Here is a 15,434-nt window from a genome sequence, read left to right on the forward strand (position 1 = left end):
AACTCTTCAGTCAACATAAATACAGCAAGACAAACCCACACCCACGTGGTATATAAATTCAACAGATGCTGATATTGAAATGTTTTCAACACATTTTTCTATAATAATAAAGAAATAACTCTTGTGTAAATTATACGTTGATCTTCAAGAATATGTAAAATAGATTTATGCATCATGATTATGGTGTTCATTTTGTTTATTTTGGCTGTAACAAATTCCACACATTGCTCACAAACCTTTTTCATTATGCCTGACTTATCTGAGGAGTTTAAAGTACAGTCCTTTTGTAAAGAAGTAGCTCGAAGCTCTGTTATGTTAGAGCTATATTCTTCCATTAATGTTGGCTTACTTCTTTCGTTTTCTTATTGAATCAGCAATCTCCTCTCTCTCTTTCTCTGTTTGCCTTTCTTTCTTGTTCCTTCTGTCTTTTGTGTTTCTGCATCTTTCACATATTTCTCTTCTCTTCATTATTTATGCCTTTATTAAGAGTCCTGCAGCTGTCCATGGCATAAGTAGGCCAGGGAAACACGCACTCGTACACAGACAAACACATGCAAAACACACGCGTTCACAGAGTGAGAGCCAGTGTGAAGTAGGGCAGATAAGCAGGCAGTATTACTAAAGCCCTTGAATCTCAGGAGCAGACTGTCCCAGAGGAGCATCATGTCATAACAGTCCTGATTGCACAGCATTTAGGAATGCCTGCAGAGTTAACCTTTCAATGATGAGGGGTCGCCAGTGATGTCACCACTACCCCCCTCTGTATGGTGTGGAGTAATTGTCCACAAACTCTGGTGGTGGCAATTAGACATGCACGATTTACTCTCAAGCCAACCACTTCTAAGAACCCAAGACTGAAGATTTGAGATGCTTCAGTTCCCCTGTCTTGTGCGCTTTTATTGATGTTTTTGTGTATTTACTTTTGGGGCCCACTCAGTTTGCCTACCTTTGCCTTCTCCACCAGGTGCAGTACAGTGATGCGCAGAGTGGTAAGGATTTTGTGACCTATCTGACCCTCTCCCCTGTGCAGATGACTTTCCACGGCACCGGGAGCACCCTTCAAGCCAGCCATGACCAGGTGGGTGTGGGTGTGGGTGAGTGTCACACCTGTTTAATGCTCTTTTGAGGACACAATGTAGGGATTTTGGTTAGCTGGTTTTATCATTAGCCGGTCATAGTGGCCAGTCTGAGAATTGTCACATGTACAGGTTTCATCAATTTGATTGACGGTTGCATGACACTGGTTACAAACACTTTTATACTTTTTAGCAGCCAAAAAGTTGAAAAAGATTTACACCAATCTTGATGCTTCAATAAATGTGCAACTTTACATCAATAATACTAAAAATATCTGTTTGTTGTTTATACCATTTTCCCCATACATAAACACATTTAAATATATAGCTGCAAGCGGTGATTTGTGGGTTCAAACTTTTTTGACTTCAAAGTAATTTCACACATGGTCCAACGTTGTTATAAAACATATCCTGCAAGCTTTGTAAGAATTGGACAATAAGTGCACTTTGTTTGGGGAGGCAAACATCAGGAAATATCAAGAGGTGTGAGCCACGAGGTCGGCGGTACAATGCCGTTCCAAATATCCCAAAACCCTAAAGGATTTTTGACCAGTTCTGGTCAGTCTGATTTTATTTTCTATTAAAGCTTGTAAAATATCAACCCTGTTGTCCATAGTCAATCTATGACCATCATTTTTTTTAGGAAAAACTGGGATATGAGAATATTTATGCTGCACTTTGGTCACTTGTATGTTAAAAAGGTTGTAGGACCATAAAGACCAATAAATAAATAAAACGGAACATGAATCTCACAGATTTATATTGATAACACACACAGCAATGCCACACAAGCATTTGTGTTGCTTAAAACAATTCTATAGTCTAGTCTATATGAGCAAACTTATACACTGTATTTATCAATAAGATTTGAAGAGTTTTATCTGTTTTTCTACTTTTTAAATTTGTATTGTTGACTGTAATCTTCTTATTGTTGTTTTTTAGGTAGACAATATTAAGATCTGTCCAGTGCAAGAGTCATCCAGTGCAAAATAAACATATTGAACATTATAACTCATAAAAAGGACAAATTATTTACATTTCTTACATACAGTGTATCAATCTTGCATGTAACAGTATGGAGTAGTTGCACAATGACCCCGACAAACTTTGGGCTGCTAGGTTGAATACAAACCATACTTCTGTAGGATAGAAAGACAACAAAGACATCAGCAGAATGGGACCACTGTTAGTTTTTAGCTGCAAAAGACAGTATGTTTCTACTAGTTATATTATTAAGCTACAAAGTTAAGAATCAGAAGTGCCGTTTTCTCGTTTTGTACGACGCCCTCGACCTCAGAAGGGATAAATGGTCCATGTTGATTATAGCGCCCCTCTTATGGCCTATCTTTACCAAATTTGGTACCGAGCCTCCCAGCGGCATGCCAAACAATCATTATTACAGTGTTTACACCATTTATTGTGGCAGAGATATTGCAATTTTCCCATTGAAAATTGACCTTATCTTAGCAAAATTCTGTAAATAACTTTTTGTTGTGGCATTTGGAGATGCTACAAACCAGGTTTCGTGCAGATCTGTCGCACGGCCTAGGACGAGTTCTGAAAAGTTAGTTTTGTGCTTAGCGCAATATTGCGAAAAGAATTTTGAGCAGAAATGGGCGTGGCCTATATCAGGTGACTCCGCCTGATTCAGTGAACAGGTGGATGTAAAGAATTTTATTGTGAGATATAATGTGGAAGTTATAGGCAGAAACACGTTTGACGTCATTGTAGCGCAACCTAGTGGTGCACATGTGTAATATTTGGTAAGGGAGGGCAACTACCCATTTTACATCTACCCTGTTAACTTCAAGTAATTCACTTAAGTGGTCATTTGTAGCCTGATTTGCGCTACATCAGCTGCAGTTTTTACGAATTTATAACGCCCACCGGTGTTCAATTTGAGTGAAACTTTCAGGGCGTGGTTCAGGTACTTATGAGGACAACTATGAATATGTGATTTATAGTGAAATGTGTGTAATGCCCTTCACATCTTGTACTTGTAGCGCCCCCTATTGACCATTAGTCAATAACTTGAAAAGTAATATGGACGTGCCTTATACAACTTTTAATAAGCTTAATCCATTGATTATTCACTGAAAATTTGGTGGCAATCGGAGCTACGGTGTCGGAGATCTCAAAAATGTGTTTTTCAAAAAATTCAAAATGGTGGAAAGTTTTTCTAGGCTTTTTTGTAGAACACATTAAGCTGCATCTGTGTGAGAAATTTCAAGTCAATCGGACTTACGGTGTGGGGGGCGTGGCCTTTCAAAGTTTACATTTTAAAGCCTTAATTACAGCGGCACCATGTGGCCGGATGGGTTCATGCACACAAGTTTCTTGTTTCTAGCTCATTCCAGCTCACGGGAATTTGAGCCGGCGCGGCAGACAACAAATAATAATACCTATAATAATAATAATAATAATAATAATAATAATAATAACTAAAAAAGACAAACATAGAAGTAATGATAATAAGGAATATTATATAATAAAGATTTGTAATTAAGTAAATATATTTTGCAGTTAAATAAACTATTATTATTGATAGCAGAACGCAAGCTGGTTGTGTAAAAATAAAAATTTATTGAATATTGACTAAATGATTTGCTTTGCCAGCGTAATAAACAGAGGCCGATATTTCTGTGAGAACATAATAATGGCTGATAATATCAGCCGTTCTCTATCCTTATTCTGGTTTAGTGAAGTGTAACATGTAAAAACCTCAAAAAACTTACGGCGTTCCCATTTTTATCTCTCCCTCCCTCTCTAGTTTTCTCACTCACTCTCTTGCGTACTCCCCGTATTCATAAGGAGGCTCTTTGTCTCGTGTTGGCCAAGCAGAAAACCAGTTGCTTACATTTTATCATCTAAATATAGGACGCCCCTTTATTCAGCAGTCTTCAAAGCTTTAATAAAGGGCCCGAGCCCGGCCCTGAAAGGGACAGCTGACAGGGGGCTAGTGCCGCCACCGCTAACTGAGAGCCAATATAGGCCAGGCAGGTCTGCGTCCTCGGGACCTGTTGTTGCCAGGATCACTGGGGCATGACCGACTGTTGGAGAAGGCCTTTCTTTTTTTCTTCTCAGTACAGTGAGGAGTACAACCACAAAGGGAGCACCTAACAATAAGGGGTCACCCTCAGCAGCCCCCAAACCCCGACACTTGATGAACAAAGTAGGTCTGAAGGCGTCACACATCTGTTGTGACTTTGCCATGATGGTGTGTGGAAAGTTGCGGCTGCGAGGGGTGCCCATTGTTGACACACTACTAAGGCATGTAGAGTTACCTATAGGTTGATAGAATAGGTTTCCTCGTGTGCTGGAGAATCTCAGGCATCCTGTTCCACACATTCAAATCAATCGAGCATGTCTCTGATTTGCAAATTAACAGTTCACTGGAGATCCACGTGTTTCCTATTCCACAGGTTGGCCTTGGCACCCATACACACAAACACACACCTTGCACCTTTATCTGTGTAGTTAGACATTGTTAATCTAATGAGAATAAGCACGGGATCTCTTGGCTATGAAGGGATAAAACCCTTCCTGGAGGCTGCCTCTGTTTCTGTATACACACACACACACACACACACACACACACACACACACACAGTATCGCTTGGTGAGTCCAGTGTCTTTGATTATATACACATCTCTGTGGGAACTTCTACTGTGTTATGGAGATTTATGTCAGGTAGACCAGAGGAATTGATAAAGATCAACAGCTAAAGGAAATCCTCTCCACACCTCTCTGCCCATGACGTTTGACGGAAAGATGCATAGGATATGAGCTGCAGTTACGGATGAATGGCTGTGGAAATGAGTTTATTATATACAGTTGGTAAAGCAGCACTTGATGAAAACTTAGCAAGATCTAGATGATTTATTCCTGTTGGAAACCTTGTGGGGTTGGATTTACAGTTTTGTGACTCGTTGCTGTTTGTAAACACACAACTGACATTAGTGTCATCCATGTGTTTTTGAATGACTTCTGGGTTTCTTATTGTTCTTATAGTTTTCTTGTGTATTGCTGTTCTTTTGTCTTTATTTGGCAACACAAGCAATTCTTTATAGGTATTGTTCAAGTCTTTGTTTTGGTGTCAGGGATATAAATAAAAAAAACATGTTTGGTTGAAACTCTTAAAAGTCATAGTATAGTATTTCAAAAGTATTAAAAAGGTCATCATAGCTATAGTATGTTATGTTATATAGTCATGGACAGTGTCCTCCTCTATGCTGTGGTATGTTAGGGAAGCAGCACTAGGAAGATAGATAGATAGATAGATAGATAGATAGATAGATAGATAGATAGATAGATAGATAGACAGATAGACAGATAGATTTTTATTTATTGATCCCAAAAAATGGGAAATTACAGTGTTACAGCAGCCTCCATGTTAAACGAGTATCCCACAATGACCTAATGAAAGAACTTACATGGTGCCAAAACATAAGAAAAGAAAATACATGATCTAATCAGCTAACCTTTGAACAGTAGCAGTAGTAACAGTGGTAAACAGGTTTACTATAAATAATGCTAATAAAGGGAGAGTGCAATTTGTGGCCAAAACCTTGTTTGTCTTGTTTTAAATTCCAAGAGCATGTACAGTGTTTCTCCCATTAAACTTGTTTGGGGCGCCAGTAGCCTTATGGTTAAGGTGCATGCCGCTCTCTTCCCAGTTAAATAAGTTAAATAAAGGTCAAAAGTCGCCCGTTAAAACTGTGTACAGTTCCTACTAACGGTTTGGTGGTATCAAACTAGGGATTTACTAAATTGGGTTGAACCATTAAAACCTTAAGAAATGTATTGGCTATGAAAGACTTTATAAATTAGTATATTACGGTAGTTGCTAGAAGACATATGAAGCGCTGTTCAATCAAAAGCAATCAACTATTTAAAAAAGCCCCTGTAGAATGGGTTCACACCAGTGGGATATAAAATGGATGTGTAGATCTTCAATGTGCTGCGTTAGATTTGAAAAGTGAAAGAGAGTGAATTACCTGTTAAAGGTACAGACTTGGTGATCTGAGAGTAAAACCTTTGTATAACCTTCTGTTGGAGAGTAAAAATTAATGACCAAGAGCAGAGGTGTTGTCAGTGTAATTTTTATAATGGTGTGCTTTTTATCAACAAGTGCAAACTCACACAGAAGCACTTCCACATAAACACACACCACAGTGCTTTGGTGCTATAATCCTTGGCCTTATGTAGACATTCCTGGAGGGCCTGGATGTGTGAGAGATATACAGCAGTGCTCTCTCTGACCTCATGTGCCATCTACTCGGTGCCATCTGCCAAACATATGTAAGCCCGTAGGCTTTTACGCTAGCTGAAAATCACCTGGAGCCTATGATGTTTGTAAACAATGGTCTTCTTTTTGGCTCAGTTAGTTTTTTCTGATAGTTTCAGCCTTAGGTGTTAGTATGTTGGATTCATATCTAAAACCAAATGAGAAGGAAAAAACCCAGTGTTGACAGCTTTTTGACCAAACAAAGTGAATATGAAAACAAAGTTTAACCCTTTTTTGTATGCTTTATGGCAAGCCTGTCTCATGTTCTCAGTTACTATATTTAGCTGCAAGTTTATTTTTAGGTAACCTCTAGTTTGAAGCACCTTTTAAAATTACAACCACAAGTGACTCTGTGACCTCAAACTTCCAGCCTCGCTCTCTGCTCAAACTCTCTCAGGTCTTATCAGTTTTGCTCAGTTAAATCTGCGCTCACACAGTTGGTATCTGCAGTTACAAGGACAAATTAAAGGCTGTAGCAGCGAGATATACAGCACTGGATGCTTTTCGGACAGGCTGATTTCTGTGTTTGTTCTGCAGAGCTGAAGTAACTCTTTGGCAGTCCCTCTGTGGCGGCAGTGGGACACCAGGGGGGCCGAGGCCCACTGAGCTGAATGTGAGGTGTCGTTGGTCCAACACGAGCGGCCCGCAATCGAAGATGACAGGGTGACTGTTGTCTGCCACCAGACTCTGTGTGTGTGTGTGTGTGTGTGTGTGTGTGTGTGTGTGTGTGTGTGTGTGTGTGTGTGTGTGTGTGTGTGTGTGTGTGTGTGTGTGTGTGTGTGTGTGTGTGTGTGTGCGCGTGCGTGCGTGCGTGCGCGCGTGTGTGGTAGCTTTGCGTGCAGTAATGTCGTCAGCTGAGCCTCCCTGGGGCCCTGTCTACCAGATCGTCAGCTGTGGCTGCTTTGGTTTTCTGCAACAAGAGCACATTTTGTCTGATTTGATGTGACGTGTTGAACATAGTGTTTTAGGATTAAAACGTGTTTTAGACATGCCTTCAGTTAATGAGGCCTACATTTTTGCATTATGTTTTTTATGGTTGTATTTATTGTGAATCGTACCAGCCCTGCCTGCTCTGTGTGGTGTCCCTGGAAATGTTGTCTCTCTTCTCTTTGTAGTTTGTAATCTATCTAAGCAACGGTTTTCAAAGTTTTCCATGGCCTGTCTATGAAACGACTTCATTCACTGGAATAGTCCTATGACTCCTCATGTGAAAAGACCTTTCACAGAGCTGACATTGCTTACCAAAACACAATTTGGTCACATGCTTGCTCTCTTGACTGTTCTGTAATTTTAAGATGCCAGTTTCACAAACGCTTACAGATAAGCATGTCATGCGAGGTTTCCCCACTCCTCCCTACAGTAACAAAACATTGGGACAGTTCTGCTAGAATTAATTAGGTATCTGACCTTGTCCCTGGTATGTGCACTGTTGCTGCCAGCAGAGTTGAGATGAGGAAACAAAGGCTGAAGGAACAGGGCTGTAGGGGAGTGATATTGAGGACAAATGGTGACTTAATTTATATGTGCACACATTCCTGCCTTTGTTCATTTGGCTTGTTGAAAATAGCTATAAATGAGAGAAAAGCGAGTGATCGTAGGAGAGCGTGGTGGCAACAAGAGGATAGACGGGACTGATTCATGGCGTGGTGACTGCTGGGATGGTCTTCAGAGATCCCCTGTGGAGCTCAGAGGAACAGCAGGAGAGGGAGCTGCAGAGGGGTGGAGGTTGTACAGGCCTCGTGTTTGAAGTCTTCCCTCCCGACTGGGGCGCAGACGTTACCCCAAGCTGGGCTTCCTCTCAGGGGGTCCTGCAGGAGTGTTTCCCAACCAGGCAGCTGTCAGACAGCCTCCTCCTCCTCTAATCTGTCGTGTCTGTCTCCTCTTTATGTGCCAGTGTTGTGTAACCAAACACAGCACCTGGACGTATCTTAAATCACTATATGTGAAGGAAACAGGGAGTAAGCTCTAATCTGCATCAACATGGCTTGCACTTTTTAAAGGAATATGGGGCAGACCCTAGTACTATTAGTATTTCTGCCTCCCTTTAGTGATGTTTAATGGTTAGCCAGCATTTCAATTGGTTAAATAAGGACACAGGCTTTATTACAAAAACTTAGATGCTCAAACCTAAGGCTTGTGAGAGTTGATTAGCAGCTGTATGTCCGTTGGTTTTGGGTCAAAATGTAAAATGCCAAAAGCTTTAAAAGACAGGATCAATATTTGGCTATAATAAAGTAACAGCGAAGTGCAATCATCGAAAACTTTGGCCTGCAGGAACGTTCATCTGGACCGTCTCTGAGCTGAGCTAGATCCACAGCAACATAGCAAGACTCCATACGTAGAAATTCAAGGACTGTTACAGCCCATATTGGAGACCACATACAATGTCGTTAACATTAAAGACTGAATGTTGATTGGAACATTGGCATTGAGAGTAACTGTAATGGCAGGGAATTCAGTCAAATCAAATTGAGAATGAAAATCCCTTGTGAATAGACTTGCTTCTATTAAATTATTAACCGTGGATAATGTCACAAGCTACGTTCACACCATGAATGACTACAATACAGACTTCTTAGTTTACATGGAATTTGAGTTTTTTTGCATACTTTTTATTGTTTGGTAAATCTCTGTTCCCCTTTTTACAGGGTAATCTTATGCACATGCTTCCTTGCTCCAGTAGGAAATATAATACAGGATGGTGACTAACTCACATACCTGTAGCTTTTACTGTACATGTTTAGAGCTCACAATTATCAGTTATATAGTAGACTCATCTGTTCTGACCACATTATACAATAGTGTGAGCTAGATGCTGCTCTGTTGAGATTTAAATAAATAAAAAGTTCAACATAAAAAGGAACTATGTGTTGTCAATGACACTGTGATGTTGTGCAAAATGTAAGCACATAATATTTAAGTTAGGAGTGAGGCCTTTGTGCTGTGGGTTTGGGCTGGAAAAGACATTAATTCCTATTTGAGCTGATTTTACTTGCTACCTTTGCTTCCTCAAAACAAATGGGAGTTTTATGAAGCCTACATGTGTTTACGAGAATTTAGCTATTAGTTTATTACGTTTTTGGGAAGTGGTCTGATCTATAAGTATCAGTAGAATATGTGATATTGGTGTCTGACTAGGCCACCTTTAGATTGATTTAACTACTGTACGTGCACAGCAAAAAAAGTTTCTTGTCTTGACTTCTTTGCAATGTTTAAAATGTTAAAATTTTCAGTACTATAGTCAATGGTTAAGGAATAAAGTAAAAGGAAAATAATTGAATATATAACAAGACAGCTTTGATCAGCGTTTTCGGCATAGGGGTTGGAATCACCAGACTCCTCCCAATATGATATCATCACGAAATTATATTGTTATACAATATTCTATTTTAAACATATTGCAATATTCTGTGATATACTGCTTTTTTCCAAATTTAAATTTTTTCCAATTTCGATTGATGTCCCAAAAGGAAACTTTATCAATGTCTGTTTTATCTAAAAAGACAAATTTCTCTGTTTGTGCATATCACTTCAATGTTATTGCTGCAAAATGGGATTGTCAAGCAGACAATATCGATATTTGGCGACTGTGTATCGATACATATGCGATACTATGCTGTATCAATTTTTTTTCTTTTTCCAACCCTAGTTCAGCAAGAGGCACATGTTTGCAGACCTCTTTTTCTTTACTACAATTAGCTCACATCATATAGAACCAGAGGGGGAGCAGTCACAGAGACCTCCCCTGCTCCCTCTTCAACACCACCTTTCAAAGGCGCTTGTACCTTGCTTCCCTCCCCAACACCACATCACCCCGCACTCCCACTGTCAGACCTACCCGACCCCTGCTGCTCCCCTAACCCAACCCCACCCTGTTCTGCCCTGGAAAGAGGACAAAGTGAAGCATCCCCGGAGCGATCAATCACTCGCGCCTGTCTTCCTACATGCCCTCCTCAGGAAACACCTTTCAGACCAGGAGATTAGAGTGTGACGGGAGAGGTGAGGAGCAGTGAAAGAATGATGGAGGAGGAGGGATAGGTGGTAAACGATCCAGAGAGGCTGAGAGAAAGATGGGGCACTGGAGAAGAGGAACTGAAGAGAAATTGATTGAGTGGGGATACGTGAGATTGATGATGACAGGCAATGAGAAAATGGGAGATACAAGTGACTGTCTTTTTTTTTTTCATTGCGCACCAGAGGAAGCATGGTCCAGCAGTGAGATAATAAACATGAACTTGCCCATTGGACGTGTTGATAGCTCCAAGTGGCCCCTTGGCACATTAGCATGTCTATTAAGGGCTGACATGGCGGGAAACTGAACACACTCGCACATGCGGGCTCACACACATGCAACCACTCTGAGCCTTATTTACTTTTGATGTGATATCTAAAAGATAGGGAACAAACTAAAAGTAGTCATCACAGCCTCCTTCAGTCATGCACATTTTGACGTTAATTTGCAATTTAACATGTGGTTCTGATGTCTGATTAATCACCCAAATTAATTTTTAAAGTTAAAGTCACCACAGTCAAATTACCTCAGCATCAACGTAAAACATGCAGAGAGATAAATGCACGTCTTGTACGTTACTACCTTCTACGACGTTACTACCTTCTACGATCATTAATAAATGTATTCTTTCAATTTTCAGCTCTTATGCACAAAGAAAGTAAAAATAATCAGTTTAATTAACCCTGAAAGAGCCCATTTTATGTTGTTATGAAAACTATTTTCTCCTGGTGGTGCAACAATCACAGTCACAATCTCACTAACACACACTCTATATACTTTCAATGTTCATCCATGTCAGCAGCTTAACTACTACTACTACTAAACTATTAATGATTGTTTCCATTCAAATTAAATGTGCCCCAAAAGCCCAAAGTATATTTTGTCCTTCAGAAACCCTAGGATATATTTAATTTACATTTATACAAAATGGTTGCTACTGGTCAAATGGGCACCGGTGCCATATAAGCATCGGATTTTAACCTTGGGCCTTTCAAGGGAACAGAAAATTGTGTTGCCTGTCTTTTCACGGCAACACTCCATAGAGATTTATCAGCCTAACTTATATGTAAAAATGTGTTTTATCATTAGTGTTGATCCATATGGACCACGGAACCATGGTCCGTTACACCACTAAACTGAGATGAATTGAGTGTTTGTGTTACTCAAAGCAATGGAAATTGACAAATTGAAAAATGTTCAAAAGCAACAGCTCTTTCCAAAAACAATGTTTCTAATATTAAGGAAATCCCCAGGGCATGCTGCCAACATTGTTTACACTGTGTAAAAGATATTATTGATTACTTACAAAAGCCCTGAGAGGGCTCGCCCCGAGTTATTTATCAGATTTCTTATTGCCCTATGTTCCTTATTGCCTTCTGAGATCCTCGGATGTGTCGTACCTTGTTGTTGCGAGGTCTAGATTCATACACGAAGGTCATAGAGCTTTTGCAGTCAGGGCTCCTAGACTTTGGAATGTCCTTCTTGAGGAGATCAAGGCAAGTTTATTATTATTATTATAAAAAGAGTGAGAAAATGTGATGTTGATGAATTAACTCCTTTAACACCATGAACAATGTTGCACGAGCAGTGTGTATGAATGCTGACAGATACCTCCTGTGCAGGCAGCGTTTCAAGCTTTTTTTAAAGAAAATTCTTTAGGATCACTGTTAGTTGTTAACATAATAACAACTATTCTTCATGGGGTTCACCGGTGTAACTTGCATGAACCTTTGTTTATGTATAGCTTGCATAAACAAAGAAATGAATCACCCAGTTTAACTTTTTAGGCTGCATTTACACTAGTCTAGATCAATGGATGCATATTTCTGGGATAAAGCCTGTGTACCGGATGTTTCTCTCCTTCCGCTTACTGCACCGTTGCTGCATCTGGGGCTTAGCGCTGCCCAGGACGGTTGCCTTTGGTTAAAAGTAATACAAACGAGCCAGAGCGATATTATTTTAATTTTATTTTTACCTATCCCAGAATAGATAGGTGGTGAAGCCAGACTATACTTAGCACTGACACAGCTGGATGGAGTTGAATGGAGTTTCTCATTGGCCTTTTGCACCAGTTTAAAACCTACCGTAGTGATAGACCTTGCATCCTAGTTAGTTATTGGAAGTACATTTGTGTTTTTTAAACTGTCAATATGGACAGACAATTGCTAATAGGACCTGGCACACTAGCAGCAAGGCTTAATGCTAGCATAGTGGGTTACACAATGGAGACACAAGTGGGTCATTTAAGTGACACTCCCACACTGCCGCTTAACCCTGCGCTACTTGCCGCAGCACCTGATTTTTGTGTTAATACAGCCGCAGGCCTGCGACAACTTAACTGCTTACAAATGCTTTGTGTACAATGCTGTGCAGTCTACACTCTATAACCTTATCAGAAACTCATTGAAGAAAGTAACCCATTAATGAAGGATGATTAAATGGGCTTCTCTTACACAAAACAGTGTTTAAACACAAGTTTTGGCAAAGAAGATGATAACAGATGATAACTTCTGTCCTGCCCTTATGTAAACAAATCTGAAATGCCTGCGTCTGCGCTTGGGGCTGTTGGCATGTGTCTTTAAAGTATGTGCTAGAAAGTAACTGGATACGTTTTAGTTGTCGGAGATAAAATTCACTGTAGAATTGTCAAACACTCAAATACACGAGCAAGACAGATGGCGTTACCCTACTTGCCAATTTAGATTAAATTCCATTCCGTGGAGTTTCTCTTCAAGATTTCTTTATTGTTATGGCACAGTACACTCTAGTACGAAATTACGTGCAAAGTTCACAGCTTAAAAGAATACAGCACAGAAACAAAAACACCGTCGAGTTTATTTTTATATGAATTAAAATAAATAAAACTAAATTAAGATGTGATACACTTAAAGAGCCAAAACCATTGAGACCATGTCTGCAAGTGATGGTAAATGCAGTTTTATTTTATTTTTATTAGTGGCAGTATTATCATTCCAATCAGATAGTGTTAATTTTTTTATTTTGTGCAAAGTTTTGTTATAGAATAAAAGTAATCACAGGAAGTATAATTTATATGTATGTGTGTACAAATAAATTGTTCTCCCTCCCTGCTGTTGGTTTCTGGGATCTGTCAGACCAGGGTGATTGTTTAAAGGCAACCAAAGGTGTTACCTTCATTATCACCTCCATGCTAAGAGGAGCAAGATGTTGTAGCAGTGGCCTTCAGTGCTGTTAGGCACTATGTGTGTGATTTCCAACACACACAAATTTGGTATGGATTAAGGTCTCTAAACTAATCACACCTTTCTTCACTCATCAGTTCCGTTGGAGCCATAAGCAAGCCCGGCTGCTAATTCCCTACCTACTGCTCTTTTGTAGTATCTTTGGCTCATTATCTTAATGTCATTTGATACTGAGTGATAGTTTGCCTTGTTGAAAAGGTCCCCAAGATAAGAGCCAGGCATTTGATTTTTTTTCTTGGCTTTGTCATCTCCCAGTGACAACATGTGAGAAGTGTCACCTGTGGAGAAAACACAATTTCTAACAGCACAACGGTTGTCATTTCCCCTTTTTTCGTAATCAGCCTTATACAAACAGTTATATTTGATATTATTGTTCTAATAAAGTATACAAACTATTCTGCAGTAGAGGAATGTGTGTGTGGGGGGGTATTTGTGAGAGGTTTTGCTTCAAAGATATATTGGTGAGAAGTAATGAATATTCCTCTATATGAGTGTTTAGGAAATACTCAGTTTTACAAGCAGTTGATGTGGCGATGGTTAAAGCTGCCCAATCCCCTGTTCTATAGCTCATTAAGGTCACCATTGCAGGATATAGATAAAACAAAAGATCACAAACCGTTCATGGTGCCTTCATGTATTTTTATGCGCATTTTGAAGTTTTGCATCAGAAAAGCTGTATGGAAACACCTATATCGGGTAAAACTCAATTGGGCAAACACGTTTTATTCATGCCTGAGTGGTAGATTTCCTTTTTCTACACCATGCGTAGCCTGTAGTGCCGACTTCAACTACTACTACTTTGTATAGCCTTGTTTTTATTATCGGTATTTATATTATTTTATTACAAGTACTTACTTTTCAATATTTATGGTTAATATAATGTATATTATGCTATCAACTCTTGCTTTATTACTCTAATTACACATTCAATTTATTTTTAACGTCACTTACACCGCAATGTTGTTTATTGTATCATGGCAACCGTACTTTAAAATACCTTTATTTGACGTCATTTTGCTTACTTTCAGTCTACCATATAATCATTGTCTATTGTTTGCCTGAATTTCTTATGTTTTTACTTGTTTGTGTGTTTTTGTTTTTTGAAAAATGCTGCTGCTGTAATAACAAAATTTCCCCGTTGTGGGATGAATGAAGTATAATCTAATCTAATCTTTATGTGCTCCCGTCGATGAAAACAAACATAATTCGCTTTTTGTTTTTGCCATAATTTTTTTTATTTTTTTATTTGCTTGACAATTGAATGGAAACACAGCTGCTCTCAGTCTCGTCCCACTCTTGTAAAGTTGCACAATGCATCAAACATCTATTGTGGAGCTCTAGTTTAAAAGGACCTTTAACTTGATATGTGACACGCGTCTTGTGGTTGGGAACTTAGAGGAATTAATCATCATACAGTGCTCCAAAAGCAAATCACACTCTGACAGTAATTGCAGTGCATTGCAGTGAATATACCTCACAGGCATAGAAACAACCACACTTACACATTGACAAACACACACTCACACTGCACAATGGCCTGTATTGTTGGTTGTAATTATACTATTTTGTTGCTTTCCTGACTTTAATGAAATTGGATCTGGCTGATGCTAACATGCTATTTGTTTGTGAAAGTTGTTTTTGATTTCCATCGTACACAATATAATTCTTCCTGAAATTACATCACTCAGATTACGCTGACAGATCCCTAGCCGTGCAAGACCAGGGTCTTCCTGCCTGATACAGAGTTACTCCAAGTGATTTATGTAACCCTTACTGCAACCATGAGGCCAAAAGATGAGCCTTTCTTTCATGGCAGTCATGAATTGGGCCCTAAATG

At 39.4% G+C, this 15,434-nt stretch overlaps 1 protein-coding gene across 1 annotated transcript in view; it reads left to right on the forward strand.

The window, feature by feature from the left end:
- stau2 (staufen double-stranded RNA binding protein 2) overlaps positions 1-15,434 on the forward strand; it is a 97,767-nt gene that overhangs the window by 65,823 nt on the left and 16,510 nt on the right. The window contains exon 13 of the mRNA XM_034861749.1: positions 965-1,078. Within this exon, the coding sequence (XP_034717640.1) occupies positions 965-1,078 (114 nt within the window). The remainder of the gene's footprint in view (positions 1-964; positions 1,079-15,434) is intronic.

This window comes from Etheostoma cragini, chromosome 22 (genome assembly GCF_013103735.1).
Source record: "Etheostoma cragini isolate CJK2018 chromosome 22, CSU_Ecrag_1.0, whole genome shotgun sequence".
Taxonomy (NCBI): domain Eukaryota; kingdom Metazoa; phylum Chordata; class Actinopteri; order Perciformes; family Percidae; genus Etheostoma; species Etheostoma cragini.